This window comes from Nicotiana tomentosiformis, chromosome 3 (genome assembly GCF_000390325.3).
Source record: "Nicotiana tomentosiformis chromosome 3, ASM39032v3, whole genome shotgun sequence".
Taxonomy (NCBI): Eukaryota; Viridiplantae; Streptophyta; class Magnoliopsida; order Solanales; family Solanaceae; genus Nicotiana; species Nicotiana tomentosiformis.
Window position 1 is genome coordinate 135660610 of NC_090814.1, and position 21177 is coordinate 135681786.

Below are 21177 nucleotides of genomic sequence, written 5' to 3' on the forward strand. Positions count from 1 at the left end.
CGCACTTGTGAGCTCGCACCTGCGACTACTTTTCCGCAGGTGAGATTACACCAGAAGGCTTCAGTTCCAGCAGTCTTCCAAATTCAAAAATCAATCTGTTAACCATCCGAAACTCACTCGAGGTCCTCGGGTCCCCGTACGAACATACCAACAAGTTTCATAACATAACACGGACCTACTCGAGGCCTCAAATCATACCTAACAACCTCAAAAATACAAACTACACACGGATTCAAGCCTAATAAATTTCCAAATTTCCATAATCTACAAACAACGCCGAAACCTATCAAATCACGTCCGATTGACCTCAAATTTTGCACACAAGTCACATTTCACACTACAGACCTATTCAAATTTCCAGAATCGGATTCCGACCCTGATATCAAAAAGTCAAACCCCCGGTCAAACTTCTCAAAAATTCAACTTTCGGCAATTCAAGCCAAATTCCACTACGGACCTCCAAATAATTTTTTGGACACGCTCCTAAGTCCAAAATCACCATACAGAGCTATTGGAATCATCAAAATTCGAATCCGAGGTCGTTTACATATAAGTCCGCATCCGGTCACTATTTTAACTTAAGCTTTAAACCTTGAAACTAAGTGTTCCAATTCCTTCAAAAACCTCACTGGACACGAACCAATTACCCCGGCAATTCACATAACAATTGTAAAGTACAATTTGAGAAGTAAATGGGGAAACGGGGTTGTAATACTCAAAACGACCGGCCGGGTCGTTACAATCTAGAATTCTCCACTATGCATGTTTCCAACCTATGAATGTCCTATCAATCATTACACGATGCACCAATACAGGATTGCATACCTTTGTAGAATTTAGACCATGCACCGCATTATTTACATGACTATAATAACATCCTCCGATAACGATAGCCAAAATTCCACGAATTTGATGTTCACTACACACCTCATGATACCTATAATTCCTGTTCCAACTCTTGAACTACTTCCACGATGGAAGAAATGTGTAGAAATTCATAACCAACTGCTGAGTCAACAAATTATTGAGTTTCTCCTTCTGACAAGAACCATTGCCTAATTATGGACCAAATAATGGTATTTGCTCTTTATTATACTTCATATAATACGATCGTACTGATCCCGGATCCAATAACCTCGTCTCACTTAGTATAAGCTGCTCAGGCAATAAGCCACCTCAGACATGACAAAAAGTCTCATATGACACCACAATGAGCTAATAAGCTACGGACTCGATTGCGATACATAAGGAAAACAGACTATGGGAAGGATTACTCAACCCATGTGACTAATTAAACAACTGGAAAAAAAATGTCATGAACCTTCCCCAGAAAATGGGACACAAAAACACACAAAATATAATATAGGGAACTGTACTCAACATCACACTGTTGCGGCGTGCAACCCGATCCATACAAAAAGAATCTATAAGAAAATACTTACCGAGCTAGAATGCTCATTACTTACAAAATATCCAAAATTCAGACACAAGCACACTAAGTGCATAATACCATCCTTGGAAGGACCGATAGCGCCATACGCAACAAAACTCAAGCACAACTAAGGTGCGATATATGATCTGAATCCGCAACATAACACCATCGCTACGCGGAACCTCATCACATAATAAATTTATCAAGCCGTTTCATAACTCGCACTGCACAATATAGTATTACATGAAATAACCGACGACGAAACGACATCCAACGTCCGAATACTCCTCCATAGGGAGCTTTCATGCTGAAATGAACATATCCGGCCTGATATAGAGCCCGTATTCATATTTAAATCCATCCACAGACCTCTAAATGATTCTGATCGCACCGTACTAGGTTAATAACCTTTCAAGTATCCATAATAACCCTTTTCCCCATAACATACAAGAATAACCATCATAACCGGAACAGTACTTCCACAGTCGACAACCAAATGGACCAAGCGACCTTCAGGCATAAATTCTCGATTCAACGATATTACCACAATCTTCATACTTGGTTTCAATCTTCACTCAATCAAGTGACTACATGTCACTCTTACACAATCTTTCCGTGAGACACGCTCTCACGAACTTTCGCACCAGGTAACAAGTCTGGACATCCATGCTACCGGTTACACTAATGCTGTAAAGCATATCAAGAATCCACAAATTAATACGCAAGGTCTCTTACACCTGACATCGGCCTTAGATGATGCCAAAAACAATACCATCTTACTTTAAACATCTAAATCTCTTTCTGCTCATCCGAGCTCATGACATCCTTGTCAACACCGAACCGAAATCTTAAATCCTCAACTTTCGAATCCCATGCTACTTAGTGCACTTAACCACGCCAATGCACAGGAGTACAAGAATTCTATCATAACTCCCGAACCACTAATAGGGTAAACATTTCATCATATAGAAACCTTCTTCTTAACTCATTTCAAGAGAACCATTGCAACACGTGACTGAATTCCTATATCCGTAGAAAATACCGGCCTCAGGTAGTGGTCTACACCACCATAACTCTTCTGGGATCCCTCTACACATAACATGTCATAATACTTTAATTCCTCCAAATAAAATCAATTACGGCGACTGTCAAGCCTCGCACGTACCGCCACAAATCACATGCATAATTCAATGCGCTGAAGGAACTGATCATTGCCACTATCGTGCCGATTCAACCATTGTTAGCCGATCCGTCTTTTCTCAATTTATTCTCAACTTACCTTAGAAATAATAATAGCTCCATTCATTACATCACGAACTCAAATCCATACTCATCCCGAGTGACCTTATTTCACGAGACCACGTTATTTCAAAACCCACTAATTATTTCATATCTCTTCTTGTGCGCACTTTCACATCTTCAATTGGTACACCCATTCTGATACTTCTTTTATGAATTCGAAGTTATTTTCTTTCATTTCTCTATTGCTACACCCATAACCTGAAGATAACGTAGAGTACTCCGAACCCCGTTTCATAATCTGCTGCAAAAACTCGATACTCAACCATACTACGGACTCGAGATCCTTAGACACTGCACTTTAAATTTTTGAACCCGCTAAGACCGTTATTGAGAGTCACTTGTTCTGACTTGTTCCCAAACATGATCAACACCAAGGCCCTGCTAGCACATGGACACTATCTCAAGGAAACACCCGACTATCTCACTTTCCCAATGCATTACATATACACGAAGCATAAACTCTGAGTCTTCCAAAAACCTGAATATGAATTGATAAGGCCAAATATGGCACACACTCCCCAAATCCTTTGCTCAGATTACCACTGATATTTTCTTTCCTTAGTTGCAATGACCCACCAATACACCGATAACTAGGAACCTCATAAATAAACAACCATGCAATCTAATTGTAGATGGTGCGGCTCTCCCACTTAGCTTGAAGATACAATTACATAACTCTGGAACCCACCGAGATTCTTTCTTCATCGTCGACATGATCCTGCACACGCAACTTGCCAAATTTCTCGAAATCCTTCTATTAACCTTTAATAAACACTCCGAACCACTAGCCACATTTACATATTAAATCTCTTACCGGGTAGCCAGTAGAATTTTTCGCAGAAGCTTCGTCAATACCACGCAACCGCTAACCTGCTCACAGGAGATAACCTACATGTGGAAATTATATGCCGACATATTCCAATGCCGATGCACTAGGTGCAAATATTACGAAATCAGTAGATCATCCTAAGTCCGAGCTCATTCACCAGCTGCACTAGTCCGTTCACTCCTCATGAACGTCAATTAAAGGTGCGACAATACATTCTAATCCAAAGTCATGTTGTATCATTCTTCATATCAAGCAACTCCCTCCTGTTGTATCCAATCTTCCTCAATATAGCAGCTAATATTACAACTTAAGTCCGTAGACCTAGTCACTGTCCATCCTAAATCCTAAATCACTTCAAACTTTCCTCAAGCCGTGTAGTTATCCTACCACGTAACTCATATGCTACTTTGCCACTCTTCTTTAAGCAACTACTCAACTTCTGTTTCTCACACTTGGCCTCCTAGGAACTTAACCACCACCAGACACCTTCCACATGTCCTTCCTTATCCTTCGCTTCCCAGTTGTTGCCTTAACTAAAAATCTGTCTCTGTAGCACTTGAACCAATAGCTCGTTACCAGCTTTAAACCATTCTGATGATCATCCTTCTCGAGACATCAATACTAGGAACGCTGCTTCGATCCTGAATCACTGCACACCGCGATCTCTAATGACTGCTTACCCTATACCAATACCTAACACCCCGTCGTGAAGGCGAGTTGAAGAAAACCACAAGACCGGCGAACCTTAACGCATTTTACAAGGCGATGACACCACATCAAAATTGAGAACTCTACCACACTCGAAAATATCAAGCTTCGTTACTCCATCAACCCCAACCCTGAACATTCATAGTCTGATTGCCTTTTCTCCGCTGGAATTAAAACATGGAACCTCTGAATCATGTACTGAGAAAACCTTCTTTCAAGTCGTTTACTGCCCTGACATATAGACGAGCATTTTACCATTTCATAAACACTGTGCGATAACAACGCACGAATCATCATAACAATCAATGCCAAATCTCAAAACCTTAGGTAGTACTGATACTTAATTTGAAATGACAGAGCGGCCTTTCGCAAGGCGACGAAAATAGCCCAATTAATTACATAGGGAGAAGCATCATGTACTACATCTGTAGTACCATTAAAAATTTCCTCGATCCTCAATGTATAACAAGCGCTTCACGTCGCATAAGATTGAATATGAAGGAAATGTAGGCATAAGCCTCAAAGGAATCAAATCGCACGATGATGAATCAAGAAGGGAAATATTCCTAACATCCCTATAGCCTCTCGAAGATAAGTACAGACGTCTCCGTACCGATCCGCAAGACTCTACTAGACTAACTCATGACTCGTGAGACCTACGTGAACCTAGTGCTCTGATACCATGTTGTCACGACCCAAAATCCATTAAGGCCGTGATGGCGCCGGACACCACTGTCAGGCAAGCCAACCATAATTCGAATAACTTAATTATCCATTTTTAGTATTTTTCAAATAAATATTTCTTCAATAAAATAGTAAAGATAAAACTCATAGAGTAAATGATAAATATTTTTAGCAACTAAATTTCTAAACAATTCACAACCATTCCCAAAATCCGGTGTCACAAGTGCATGAGCATTTACTAGGAAATTTGAAATAAAATACAGCATATGTCCAGAATACAAATTAGATAGGAAAATATAATAACTCTGAAGGAGACTCTGTTAGCTGCGGATCGTAATATAGAATGCAGCTCACCTATGTCCCCACAATTATTAACCACACCTCTGCGCCCACAAGGTCGCTATACATATATGTACCGCAAGTGCAGTATGAGTACGAAAATAACGTGTACCCAGTAAGTATCAAGCCTAATCTCGAAGTGATAGAGACGAGATAGCCGACTTTGACACTCACTATGGGTCAATAATAATAATTAGAATAAATTATAATTATTCAAATCAGCATGTTCACAGAGTTAACAATAATTTTATTCAATTAGCAGAAATAATAAAAAAATCCTTCAAATGCAACAAATTTTCAATTTATTTATTTAAATCATGCAATTTCAATAAAACTTCCAATTTATCAAATAGCTTTACAAACTGCAATACAATATCAATAAATTTTTAATTTATCAATTAAATCTCATTTACAAGAATAACAATTAATTCCTTAACAAGCAAGAATAATAATTCCTTAAATTCCAAGGATTTTCTAATTTATCAATTAGCTTCGCAAGCTAAAATAAATTATTAAAGTATCGTATAATTATTATTATTAAGCACGATTTCTGCCGAGGTCGTTCGGCCCGATCCAGAGTGTCGTGTACACTGCCGAGGGATGTGCGGCACGATCCATATATGCATCTATCCTGCCGAGGCGTTCGGCCCGCTCCACAAGAAAGGAGGACATATTTTTTATGTACCTCCGGAAGGAGAGTATATTTATTATAAGATAAATTCGGGAGAAAGAATAATTTTTTTTAATAATTAATTAATTTAAACAGAAAATCAAACATATGAGATTTTTATCCTTTAATATCTTTATCTAACAATTCACAATATATTCATACATATCAATTAATATTAATTAAACAAAGAATACAATTTAAACAAGTAGTTCATGCTTTGAGTCCTAAACTACCTAGACTTTAGCATTAATAGTAGCTACGCACGGACTCTCGTCACCTCGAGCGTACGTAGCCCCCGCAATTAGCAATAATTATTCAATTTAATCCTTATGAGGTAATTTTCCCCTCACAAGATTAGACAAGAGACTTACCTCGTCTCAAAGTCCACTTTCCGATTACCACGTCGCATTGAATTCTCGATTCGACGCCAAAAGTCCAAAACTATCCAAATATTGTACAAAATAATTAATATATGCTAAATGATTCAAAATTTATCTATTAAATAAATTACCTTATCCAAAATGATAAAATTCCTAAAATTTACCCCGGGCCCACGTGCTCGGATTCTAAAATTTTTTGGATAAAAACGTTACCCATAATCTCAAGAACTTAAATATATAATTTCTACCCAATTCCATAACTATTTTCGTGGTTAAAATCTCATTTTTATAAAAATCTAAGTTTTTTTATCAAAATCTTTGATTTCTAAGATTTACTAGTTATAATCTACCTATAATCTATGTATTTAACTCAAGGTGTGTAGAATTAACTTACCTCCAAGTTGTTAGTTGAACTCCCATCTCAAAAGCTCTGAAATCGCTCGAAAATGGAGGAAAAATGGGCTCAAAATGTCTGAGCCCCGATTTTTAACCATTCTGCCAAGCCGTGGTTTCGCACCTGCGGAAGGGGTACCGCACTTGCGGCTTTCGCACCTGCGGAAAAGCCTCGCAGGTGCGAGTTTTTCCTCGCCTGCCAAGCCTCGCATCTGCGAAAAATGCTCGCACCTGCACGTTTACAGGTGCGCCCGAGATTTCGCACCTGCGATGGCAGACCTCCCCTTCTCTTTCGCTTATGCGCATAAACCTCGCATCTGCGAGAGTCGCACATGCGGTTGTCCAAACGCAGGTGCGAACGTACCAGAAACAGAAGGCTTCAGCTCTTCTTCAAAATTTCAAAAATTGATTTGAGCCTCGTCCGGTTAACACTTGGGGGCCCCGGGGCCCCGCCCGAACATACCAACAGGTTTGAAATCATAAAACGGACTCGCTCGAACTCACGGAACGTGTAAAACAATATCAAATCTAAGAATCATACCCCAAACCAAATTGATTCAAACTTAAAATTTTCAAGTTCTTTATTTTACTTCCAATGCGCCGAAATATACTTAAACTATTCGGAATGAGACGAAATTTTGCGTGCAAGTCTTAAATCACTATACGGAACTATTCCCAAACTCGGAATTCCAAACGGACTTAAATTACTCAAAAACCTACTCCAAACCAATTTTAAAGAACTTTAAACCTTCAAATAGTTGATTTTACTATTAAGCGCCAAAACACTCCCGGGTTATCCAAAACCCGATTCGAACATATGCCTAAGTCCGAAATCATCATACGAACCTATTCGAACCGTTAAATCCTGATTCCGAGGTCGTTTTCTCAAAATGTTGACCGAAGTCAAACTTGACCTTTTAAGGTTAACTTAAGGAACCAAGTGTTCCGATTTCAACCCAAACACATCCAAATCCTGAACCAACCATCCCCGCAAGTCATAAATCATTAAAAAGACATTCAGGGAGTTTTATTTAAGGGAACAGGGTTCTAAAAGTTGAAACGGCCGGTTGGGTCGTTATATTATTGCTTTGAAATTAACATACAAGTGTTCCCCATTATTACAACACTCAAAGATTAATAAAATAATTATCCCCAAGTATCCAAATAACTTTATTCACTCCAGTAATTCTCATGTGGTTCGGGTCTAAATTAAATTGTATTCCTAAGCTCGAAATCAATCGAATTAGCAATAGAAATTCAAGGGGACTTACACATTAGCCTACCTCGGCACCACAAAGCTTGAGTTCTTGGATTTTTTTTTTGGGGCCTTACATTCTCCCCCGCTTAGGATCATTCGTCCTCGAATGAGAAGTAGAGTACGTCACAGAACACTTAACATAACTCGTTTCTTCTTCCACATATCTTAAGCTCCCAAATTTGACTAACTCCCAAATTTTTCATAAATTTCGGCAGAGTCTCCTTTGCAATTGGGCCTAACCACCTGCCATAGGACTACCAAAACAACTCCTAACAAAACATCCACAACTCAAAAAAGTATAACGATATATATCAACAACACTAATCTCAATATTACAGGCATTATATTATCAAGAGTGATATCTGGACATGAACTGCACATTTTTAAATCATAACACCTAGGAAGTACCTTTCAAATCAAAACCAATTGCTATACAATCAAGCGAAAATAGTTTCTTTCCACAACACTTTCGGCCTTCAAGGTGACCTTCTCGACTTACAGACTTCGCGATAACACATTGACGTAGGCAATCCCAACTTCCAGACTTATCTAACAAAGATGACAATTAGGTACCTCTCATAAGCTAACTATCCATTAACTTGACCTTCAATAACCTATACCGGAACAATATACAAAGGATTTCCAATTACTTCCTTAGACATAAACACGTAAAACACTGGGTACACGGAGGACAATAATAGGGAAAAATCATACTTATAGTTTGGCCTATTTCGTTCAAGATTTCATAAGACCTAATGTGACTACACATACTTTACCTTCCTTAACAATTCACCCAATATATTCATAGAGAAAATCTTGATAATAACCCGTTCACTTTCTTCAACTCTAAATCCCTATGCCGAACGCACAAGCTAAACCTTTGGCGACCTCCAACAATTACTCTAAGAAGTGCTAGCATGAATATTACCATAAAACTTCCTATCCAATATATTTGATCACAGTATGATACTTCTTCTTTGACATGTTTGAACCTTCAACCCCCATAGGTTACTATAAATAGGAACAACGAGGTCCGAGATTGGGCTGGAATGTTTTCAAGAATCCATCAATGTGCTGAGCAGATCATTTCAGGAGGTTATATCCTAAGAGACATGAAGGTTACTACCAATAACACTTACATGGTTAATCATTGTGATGAAATCATTGATTCTACAAATGAGGCATAGAGTTGCCTAATAGGCATTGATAATGTAGGGACCATGTTCATGATTCTGTGATTTAAAAGAAATGAGTCATTTTAGACATGTGACATATGGGAGGCATGGTCGGGAGGATAAAGACATTAGCGTCAGTTATTCTTGGAAGACTATAGTCATAAAAAGGACAACAACAATTGTTTCATTCCATATGTGCCTTGTTCGGCAATAATAGGCCTCAAGAGAAATATCCAAGTACCTGACACCAATCGCCTCTTGGAATGTAAGAAAAATCAGTTTAACTCGAAATGAAAATATTCTAGCACCCTGAATGTGATATGGGTTTCAAAATACATGAAGTTGCATTATGCTCTCAACATTAACTAACACAAGGAATAGATATGCCACAAACCCATGAGGATGAAAAACGAAGTTGAACACTTGTGAGATTATTATCATTCTAACAGCTTAACCCTTTACAATAGTTGATCATATATGAGAGGACTAGAGATACAACAAACTTGTCTTTCAAATCAATATGCTCACCATATGTGCTAGAATCTGAAACATCCACCTGAAGTGGGGAGGAAAGTCGTTGTAAGGCTGCTTAACTTTCAACCACACACGAGTGCAATCATATAGCTAGGAAATCTTAATGTTGGTATGAAATCATGTATTGATTAGAGAGAATGAACACTTTGCTATGAGCTAGACATGTTTCTGCCATAATAACTCTCAAGCTGTAATATCAGGCCACATCATGGGCAACTACTATATTAGGAACAAAGTGAGTTAGTCACTGAGGAATGATCTAGGTAGACATGAAAGTCATACTGAGATAGGTAAACAAAAAGATCTTCATGTGACAAATTTGTGAAAATCTCAAATTTTCCAGAAACTTTATGCGGATAAGTGACCCCTTTTAATTGACAGGTACACATATGATAGGTGCTGAGATATGCTCTTATGTTACTAGACAGTGAAAATGATTCATGATAGTATTCATAAAGGAGTGAAGTTATTGTTCAAACCATAGGATCCACATATACCAGAGAGAAAAAGAGTGGCTCAAGAAGGATCTCAACACTAGGATGCTTTACATTGGATTTGATACCACATAGGCAAACTTTGTGACGATGCATGCATAAGCACAAGTGGGCATATGTTATCCATTGGAATCAAAAGGTTCCGTCAGAAATTCATTAGGTATAGTCTCTTGTCGAGAATTTAGGAAAGTTAGCCTAGGGTTATAACCCAATTCAAGGAGCTCATTATAGAACTCAATTTCTCAAGAGGCTGTATATATAAGGAATTGTGATAAAGGGGCTTCACGAATACTGCGTCTCGTTCAAAGAGTAGATACAGAGAACGACTCATAAAGTTGTTCCGGTTCTATCCCAACTTCCATAGTAACATAAGGAGTGACATATGACAAAGTGGAACCGGAATCAATAAGAGCATACACATCATGAGATTGGATAGTCAATATACCTGTAACCATATCTGGAGAAGCCTCAAACTTTTGACGCCTCCTCATAGCATAAAATCTGCTGGGCCCTCCCGAGCTCTGAATACCATCCCTAGATTCTCCACGCCCTGCGGGCGGTATAGTGCCTCTAGCTGGGGGAGGCATTATGGATGTAGTATCTATGGAACTGAATGGTTGTGTCGCTCCCCCGCCCATGCTCTGGCGAGACGAATGACAATCTCTATGAATGTGACCCCTCATACTACACTTGTAACATACATAGGTACCATAGTGACATACTCTCGGATGACATCTCCCACACTTCACACAACGGGGATGAGGTCTGCTAAACTGACTCGTCCCACTGACCTGATATTTATCCCTTTTGCATACATTATAAGCATCCCCCTTATCCTTCCTCCAAGCTTCAAATGCGGGAGTAACAATTCCAGCACCGGATTGCTGTGTAGGCCTTATTGAATTTCCCAAACCTGCCACCCCTAACATAGTGCTAAGCATACTCACCACACGACGCCAAATGTTACTTCCCGAACATCGGATAGACCGGGATGGGTGTACCCAACCTAGGGAATTTGTTCTTCTTGTGCCCCCTCTTTCCATAGCCATAACATATTTCAAGGGTCATCCAACATGTTCCCAAGTGGCGCTTGCTGCAAATCACACAACCTGGTTCATTAGCACCAACAACCCTCTTTTATTTCTTAGATTCTCTCACAACACGATCTGGTGGTGTGGTGACATTGGTAGGAACAAGGACACTTCCCTTAGCAACAAGTTCTTCTAATCCCTCCACGGCTCGACGCATTTTCCTAAAGAACTCTTGTGTAATCTCCCCCAGATTCAATGGCGCGGTCATTCCCTCCTCGCTACTTCGAACTCGTGGATTACTCATCTGGAAAATGAGACATGGCAAGGAAATTAACTTCCTAAATGTCCATGTAGCCTCCTCATTATTAGATGTGGTCGACAACACACTGATAATAAGGACACTACTAGACACAGCTCCGAGACATCCTAGGACACTTTAAAACCTGGCTCTGATACCAAGTTTGTCACGCCCCAGACTCGGGGAGCGTGACCGGCGCTCAACCGAGAGAACTCGGACGAGTAAGCCTGTTAGATTTCCTTCTATCCAAACTCATCCATGAATAAAGAGGAGATGTACTCCATTAATCAAACACTAAAAAGATTTTATTAATAACTTCCTTTTCATTCCCATTAGCAGTTTCATTCATAATTTCTAAAATATTATGAGTTTATAAAATTAACGAAAAACATGATTTTCAAATACTAACATTTCTAGTTCAATTCCCAACATCAACCACAACCTACAACCTGTCTACGGAGCCTCTAAGTACAATAGAAGAGTAATATAAAAATGCGGGCAACAAGGCCACAGCTATACCTCAAAACACAGTACATGAAAAACAAAAGATACATGACCCCGAAATGAAGTGGGGCTCACCAAATCAGCTGAAAAGAGTGTACTGCTATCACTGATCAATGCCTCCTACTGTAGAACCACCTGCATCCATTAAAGATACAGCGCCCCCGGCAAAAGAGACGTTAGTACTGTCAAATAACACTAGTATGTATAGCTAAAAGTCCTCTTTCAAAATAGAATGCACATATAAGAAAAGGCAACACATAGAAACAGCAAGTCACAATCAACAATATCCAAATGTCCAGTTAAAACATAATAATTTTCAAAATACAAACTTCATATATAATTTTGGTTGGGAGACCACCGTCTTTGTTAGCACGGAGTCCGATCACTCCCGATCAGCTAGGCCATCTCTTTACGGACAATGTGGTTTGACAGATGATGCGAAAGAAAGTTGTTACCAAGAGTAGTACCACCATGTGCGCAACATGGCGTCCGATCTCCACCCGATCAGCTAGGCCGTCTTCCCACATATGCCTTGTGGGTTGACTTTTCCAATCCACAATTATTACCAGTTTCATCCCAATTAAGGGGAATAATATCACAATTTCACCAATATTTCAATTTCATCCCAAATAAGGGGAATAAATCACAATCCATCCCTCTACCGGCACGTGTAGTTTCAGGTGTGGGTCTTATGACCCACCCTTCCTCGGTTTTGATAATGATTCTCACAAAAAAAAATTTGATTTGATTTGCACACAGAGGTAACATAAATACAATTGTACTCACGTCAACATCTTTCACATTGTATAAATTATCATTAGTATTTTTAGACATTCACAACACCGATATTTCCTTAGCTCATTTGGCCATTCACAAGATTCTTTATTCCTGGTATGATGGCCATATTTCATATTCCACACTTTCACCTCTTTCAATTTCAAAGATCACCATCAAATATCAACATATAGAATATTTTAGAAATCATATACTTCAAATCCATTTGTAATAGGAACTTTAAACACAAATGGTTTCTTCCCAAAGAATGGAGCATACCAACCAGTAATAAAAACACACATCAAAACCATAAACAATCAATACACCATTTATTCTTGCAATACTCTTCCCGAGAAATGACAATATACAATTTCAACACATGAGTATGTACGAACTCGAATCACACTGGATATATTTATAAAGCAAAGCATTAGTTAAAACAACCACTTATGGGCATGAATTGAGTATAAAAGCTTTTAGGCAATTCTATTTTCGAAATTATTTTTAAACAGTTTAGTCGAGGCTCATTTCATAATCTTTATCACACCCTCTCATTTCATTGGCACCACTAGCCATAATTATAACTTAAATTCTTGGCACAGTGACCACACTCTATATCCCAATTCACTTATTTCATTTTCAAGCATCTTTATAGATTATCAACAACAAGACATTCTCAATCAAGACTTTAGGTACACATATGAGCAATTTAGAGCCTTAAACATATCGAGTTTTTCTCACACAATTTGGCATACTAGCTTTCATTTGAAACACGACTCAAAGCCGTAACATTTTAATACGCAACCCATACTTTGAAACTTATGGGAACATTATGGAATTCGATTCTAAGAGAGAAAGTTTAGACAACATACCTTGATGGAGCTCTTTAGTACTACTAAAATCACCCACTACTCTTACAACTTCAATCTACATCAACATAATTCAATTGGACCAATATTAGTAAAGATTTCTAGGTTTTTGGTCGTTTTGGCATTTTATCAAATATCTAGAGTGCATAGCATTCAACTACCTCTAGTAATGGTATTTCTTCATCCAACAATCCTTCCTTACCACCAAAAAGAGATACTACAACATCCTTTGTCCACTAACTACCTTTTTAGCACCATTATAATCATCAATGAACTCACATCTACCAAATTTTACTAATTAACTCATTATAAAATCTCTACAATACTCAATAATCTAGTTTAATTAATTATGGATACCAACCACCATATCATAAGTGCTAGTACTTATTCCTTGCTCATATATTCACTATCAATCCATGCATGTAGGTTTAAGGGTGAAAGATTACCTCTTGTAGACCAAATCCTGAAAGTCAACTTTTGGGGTGTTCTTGAGATTTTGAAGAAATCCTATGGAATCCAATACAAAACCTTGTTGTAACTAGTGATTGAGAAGTGAAATCATCATAAAAACACACTTAGAAACTCACCTTAAGTGTGTATTGAAAGCCTTGGCCGGATGGGTGATGGAGAGACCCTAGTGAGGTTTTTCTTATCAAATCTCTCCTTTAAGTATGTCCAAACATTATAGGCATTGGTTGAGTATATTATTCCATTTGTTAGTTCTTTAGACACTGAATTGGCGATCCAGGATAGCACAAAGGCATTACATCTTTCTCATTCGTGTTCTATGTCACTCTTGTACTGTTCTTTCCGACATTTTCCGTTTATGAACTCTAGCTTATGTTTGGCTAATAAGGCAACTCGCATGGAATTACTCTAAGTTGTATAGTTTTCTATTCCCGTTAGTTGTTGAGGGATTAGAACACTATCTGGACTATCGGAAGGATGTAAGTAGAGAGGATGTCTAGGGTGTATGTCCGTGAACTTTTCTCCGTTGTCCTTCTCAGTTTCCAAAGTTGCGTTCGTCATCATCAAAGCTTGAAATCAGTGAATCGAAGATAGATTCAAGGTCGATCTTCAAGGAAAAGCTTACTCTTTGCCGGAATTTATGAATTATGAGATGAATCGCAAACCCTAAGTGAATCACCCAAATCTCTGCCGAACTTTCTTAACTTCTCACTTCTCCAACGAAATTGAGTGAATATCTCAATAGTCAATACTAGCCTTCAACTCCTCAAAAAATCAGCTCGAAACCGCCATGAATCTATGGTTCTAATACCATATTCAAAGGGAAATGGGAGCTGTTCTTCGAGCTATGAAGGAGATAGCAGAAAGAGAGAGAACAGAATGTTCTGGAAAATTTAGACTATATTATTCCATCTCACTTTACACGTGGGTAGTCACTTGTGTATATATCACCTTACTAACTACTTCTAACAATAAATATAACCATCTGTTAACACTAAACTAATTCTAACTAATTATGTACAACTTACACTGCTAATGTACAACTCTACACTGCACATATTGATTTCAATAGAGGGGAATAAGATACTGATAGATATTGCCAAAAGATTTTTAAAAGAAATCCATTGCTTTCTGAATTTATTTTAAATTTTTTTTGGTCAATGACCGTTAATTCATGTGCTCTTGCCATTTTAACACTACTTCAAAAGTCTAACTTTGAAATTAGTGGTAGTATCATAAGATTTTCATTTGCCAAAAATTGTCAATTCTTTAAATTTGGCTATTTGTTATATTTGACTGTATGATAAAGATTACGACAAGACTTTGAGACTTATGGATTAGATAATTAATCTATGAAATTCCTATCGTTTTTTACATCTTATTTTGGCAAATGACATCCATATGAGTAAAAAAATGTACGATGAAGACATATAAACTTGGGAGGGGCATCCAGTCAAGGAAATGGAGCTTAGCTTATAAAGATTTTAAATTTTTTATTTAGAGTAGCATTTTTTCAATGTACCCGGGGGGGGGGGGGGTTGAATCTACTAGTAGTAACACTGATATTAATATTGGCAACTAGCACTAGTAGTGTTCTTTGGAAATCAACAAGGCTATTATTACACATATTTGGAGGATGCGAAGAAATATGTAGATTTTTTTGGCTATCGAAGGTCACAACCACGAAGAAGTTATAATAGTCTGGAAGTTACCGTTTAAGAAAATAAAGTTTCTTATCCTAGCTGATTTAGGTAATATAACTTACTAGAGATTTAAGTAATTCTATTAAATTTTTCCAATGTAAAAAGAAAAGCAGTCAAAGAGACGCACTTTAGATTCTGTGGACTGAACATATTCTTTGAGAATATATAAATCGTAGGCAACATGAGATTGGCGTGAATTAGCAGCAACAACCCTAAAAACCAAGGGGCGACCGGAATATTAAATTCACAAACCAGCCAAACAACCTCAAATATCCGTTATCCACAGTGTCGCTACCTTTTCAAGTGCTGACAGAGATTCAAGCCTAAAAATATCTTTACCTCTGATATTTTTCTTTCTTTGACAAAACAAAAATCCAACAATTGTGAGTATTCTTATAGTAGTAGATAAATTGATCTGAATTCTGAGTGAATTTCTTGGTAAAATGGACCCTGCCCAAGAAGCCCAGAACAGAGAAGCTTTTCGGCAAGCTGTTATTAACACACTTGAACGCCGTCTCTTTTACATCCCCTCTTTCAAGATCTACCGTGGCGTTGCTGGCCTTTACGACTATGGCCCTCCCGGTTGTGCCGTTAAATCCAACGTCCTCTCTTTCTGGCGCCAGGTATTTTTCTTTCTCTTACTATCAGAATTCTCAATTTTGTGTTATAGTGCTTTCCAATTCAGTTACTCAACTTTATGTTAGGGATATGTGCTTTTACGCTAAATTGGGGTAATTAACTAGATAGTGAACATTAATAATATGGGTTTAATTAGTCAAAATTGGGGGTTTTCTTTCATATTTATATGATACTTCAAATGGTGACTTGCTGTTCTGTAATTCAGCATTTTGTTCTTGAGGAGAACATGTTAGAAGTTGATTGCCCATGTGTTACGCCTGAAGTTGTGCTAAAGGCGTCAGGTCATGTCGATAAGTTCACTGATCTAATGGTGAAAGACGAAAAGACGGGCACTTGTTACCGAGCAGATCATTTGCTCAAGGACTTTTGCAAAGACAAACTTGAGAGAGATCCTAATCTTCCAGCTGAAAAGGCCGCGGAATTCAGGCACGTGCTTGCTGTTTTGGATGATCTCTCTGCTGAAGAGCTCGGTGCTAAGATTAAGGATTATGGCATTACTGCTCCTGATACCAGGAATCCTCTTTCTGCCCCTTATCCTTTCAACCTCATGTTCCAAACATCCATTGGGCCTTCTGGCGTAAGTCCTGGGTAAGAATATCTTTAGAGCACACATAATATAGAAGTGTGCTAACCCATTACTTTTGTGCTTAGTTTGTCATAAGTCTTTTTGTTATAATTTATTGCCTCTGCAATTGATTTTCCTGCAGTTACATGCGTCCCGAGACTGCTCAAGGCATTTTTGTTAACTTCAAGGACTTGTACTATTACAATGGAAATAAGCTTCCTTTTGCGGCTGCACAGATTGGTCAAGCTTTTAGAAATGAGGTTCATAAAATCCATATCTTATTATTGCCTTTATTCTTTTGATGTGTATCCTGGTCATATTTGTATATTTTCGACCAAGCAAAAATATCATTCTTTTAGATCCAAACTAAGCCTTTGTAATTCGGATAGTGTCTATTTTGCAAAAATTATAACATGAGGTCTCAGTAGATTACTGTGTCAAATCCTGAATGATGGAATAGTTGCCAGGGCAACAAAATTTATCCACATTGCTGATAATCAGAATCTATAGACTGTTCTATTTTATTTTGTTCCTTGGGTATGACGAAGTAGACATAGATGATGCTTCAAACTTGAAACTGATAGCATATGCTAATACATTTTGGTCGCCATATTAGGCAACCATAGGCTTTAACATTTTACCTAACTGTTCTTTTTTGGGTCAATTCATATTTGATCCATATGTTACTGAAGCTTTCTAAATTTATTTAACCTCTTTAATTAACTCATAGATGGAGCATGTTTATGTTCAAAACCATGTTTGCTTTTTTGGTATATGCAGATCTCACCACGTCAAGGTCTCCTGAGAGTCCGTGAATTTACACTGGCTGAGATTGAGCACTTTGTTGACCCGGAGGATAAATCTCATCCAAAATTTCCTGATGTTGCAAACTTGGAGTTCTTGATGTTCCCGAGAGAAGATCAGGTTTCTGGAAGATCAGCTAGGAGAATACGTCTTGGTGAAGCAGTTGTCCAGGTAAGATAAAGTCAACAATTAACTTCTCGGTTTCTTCCTAGTCTCCTGGATAAATCCTCTATTTTTTCCATTATACATGTTTGAATGAGTCATCACTGTTGCTTCTGCAGGGAATTGTCAACAATGAAACTCTTGGATATTTCATAGGGAGAGTATATCTATTTCTTACTCATCTTGGTATTGACAAAGACCGGCTACGGTTTCGTCAACATCTTGCAAATGAAATGGCACATTATGCTGCAGACTGTTGGGATGCTGAAATTGAATGCTCTTATGGATGGATTGAGTGTGTTGGTATAGCTGATAGATCTGCGTATGACTTGCGTGCTCACACGGTGAGGCTTACTTAAGATAGCCACATACTGTTAGTTCTTTATATTCTTCACCCCACCCACCTCCCAAGTCTTTTCATATGGTACTTCATCAGTTGCTTGGTGTTTCCAAATTCACTGTTTACTTCTTTTCAGTATCTATCTGTTAACTTATGGTTCGCCTAGCGTTTCATGCAAAATGAGCATAACTTTTCTTAGTATACTATCCTACACTGAACTGAGTCATGCATTGCAGGATAAAAGTGGTGTGCCTCTTGTAGCCCATGAAAAGTTTCCAGAGCCCAGGGAAGTAGAGGTCTCTCTTTCTTTCAACTTGTGCCCAAGAGATTGTGGTCTATAATATAACCCTGAATAAAATTTGTAAAACATGCTTACTAGCTTCATGTGTTATCTCTATTTTCAGAAGCTTATTATAACTCCAGCTAAAAAGGAGTTGGGTCTTGCTTTTAAGGGTAACCAAAAGATGGTGGTTGAAGCACTGGAGGTACACAGCAGTATTGCATTAGTTTACTCGTTTATGCCCTTCATGTGAGGGTTAAATTCTTAAGATTATTGTTTTCTTCTGTCACAAGGCTATGGGTGAAAAGGAAGCAATGGAAATGAAAGCAGCATTGGAGTCTAAGGGGGAGGCTGAATTTCATGTTTGCACCCTCGACAGGGTTGTCACTATAAACAAGAATATGGTGTCCATCTCTAAGGAAATGAAGAAGGAACACCAGAGGGTTTTCACTCCATCAGTCATTGAACCATCTTTTGGTATTGGGAGGATAATATACTGCCTCTATGAGCATTCTTTCAACACAAGACCTAGCAGAGATGGTGATGAACAAATGAATTTTTTCAGCTTCCCTCCTATTGTAGCTCCTATAAAATGCACTGTGTTCCCATTGGTTCAGAATCAACAATATGAGGAAGTTGCCAGACAAATTGCTAGGTCGCTGACTGCCTATGGGATCTCGTATAAGATTGATATAACAGGTAAGCTCGGCCTCGAGAGTTATTCTAAGCACTAGCTTTGGCCACAATAATGTTAAGTTCTGAGTAAGTCACAATTTTTCTCTCTAATTTCCCTTAAAAGCTACCTGGATCAAGGGTGTTTTAATATTTATTCCCATCCCATTCATAATCATTACATCTCACCCGTCTACTCATTTTGCCACTTCTGGAGTAAATAAGTTGAGCTTTCAGCTGCTTGCTAATTATTTTCTTATCCTTTACTCTTTGGACAGTGATAAGAAATATTGACATGTCAACATTACTTAAAATTCCTAAGAAAATGTGCTTTCTACTTTGTCCTAAAACGAACATACATAGGTTAATCAAATTCCAACATTGGTTGCAAATTGGGTTAAAGTTTACTGGGGAATTGCAGCCAAGGGTGTGACCTAGTAGTCGATGAAGGGGGAATGAGAGATTATGCTTCGAATCCCACCGTAGGCTAAGAAGGTTGGTGATTATTCTCATTTGCCTAAGCATTAGTGAATAGAGTTACTCAATACTTTTAGTGGTATTTGTGGTCCGGCCCTTCCCCAGACCCCACGCATAGTGGGAGCTTAGTGCACCCCAGACCCCACGCATAGTGGGAGCTTAGTGCACCGGGCTGCCCTTTAATACTTTTAATGGTGGGAGATGCAAATAACCAATGGAACAGTCAAGGCGCATGAGCTGGCCTGGAACATATAAGAGAGAAGGGAGAAAATTCACCCGGGAATTATTGAGTTCACTATATGAATTTTAAACAAATATTAAGTTATTGACATGATGTATTGTTCGATTGTTCATTAAGGTCCACCTGTCCAGGTTAATATTTTCCATCTATCAAATTTGTTTGCTCTACTCTCTAAATGTGACTGATAGTAACTTATTTTAGCTCATTGCTATGAACTTTAAAGTCTGGCTAAGGTTGGTGTTTACACTCCTGACAACTGCTGGGTTCACATGGTCTAAATGCAGAAATTTGAGTTTACTTCATCTTCCTTTTGATTTACCATGCACCCTTGTGCTTGTATCTTATATATCTCTATAGGATATATAGATTTACCATAACCTGAACATGTCTGCATCGATACACTGTTATCATATAATATGCTAAAGTTTACCTTGTATACCACTAGATTTTGACTGATGTAATATTTGGTGGGCATATCATAACAATGATTACCTGTCTTTGTCATTGTGCTACAATATGTATATTTTGTATTTTTTGTTAATGCTTTCCTGACTTTTACACTATTGTATTTCTTCTTTATACTGTTGTGATTTGTATGCTTGCTTGGAATCGATGGTCTACCGGAAATAGCCTCTCTATCTGTATAAGGTAGGGGTAAAACTGCGTACATAATACCCTCCCCAGCGCCCCTATTTGTGAGATACATTGGGATGGTTGTTGTTGTATGCATATTTTGTTTTTGGTTTTGATGAACTGGTGGTGCTTTAATTATTTGATACTTAGTTGTGGTCCTTGTGATTTTGTGTTTTAGGTACGTCAATAGGGAAAAGGTATGCAAGAACCGATGAACTTGGAGTTCCCTTTGCCATTACAGTGGATTCAACATCCTCTGTGACAATCCGTGAAAGGGACAGCAAGCAGCAGATTCGTGTGAATGTGGATGAAGTAGCATCTGTTATTAAGGAGGTAACCGATGGTCAGAGCACTTGGGGTGATGTGTTGTGGAGATACCCTACTCATTCTTCTTGACCCACTGAATTGAGAATGTTTTACTTAATAGCCTGAATTGTTTACCCGACATTGACAAACTTCTTTGATATACCAATTTGGATGTAATCGTGGTTCATTCTTATTCTCTTCTTTTGTCTTTGT

At 38.2% G+C, this 21177-nt stretch overlaps 1 protein-coding gene and 1 long non-coding RNA gene across 2 annotated transcripts in view; one reads left to right on the forward strand and one right to left on the reverse strand.

Moving 5' to 3' along the window:
- The window catches only part of LOC104085444 (uncharacterized), a 191330-nt gene that overhangs the window by 46045 nt on the left and 124108 nt on the right, over window positions 1-21177 (reverse strand). The gene's annotated exons all lie outside the window — the stretch shown is intronic.
- LOC104107029 (glycine--tRNA ligase, mitochondrial 1-like) lies at window positions 16038-21160 on the forward strand. The gene is made up of 9 exons (XM_009615710.4): window positions 16038-16468; window positions 16690-17072; window positions 17192-17309; window positions 17830-18024; window positions 18135-18359; window positions 18592-18651; window positions 18760-18840; window positions 18929-19334; window positions 20837-21160. The coding sequence occupies exons 1-9, from the start codon at window positions 16289-16291 to the stop codon at window positions 21052-21054; spliced, it is 1866 nt and encodes a 621-aa protein (XP_009614005.1). The 5' UTR covers window positions 16038-16288; the 3' UTR covers window positions 21055-21160.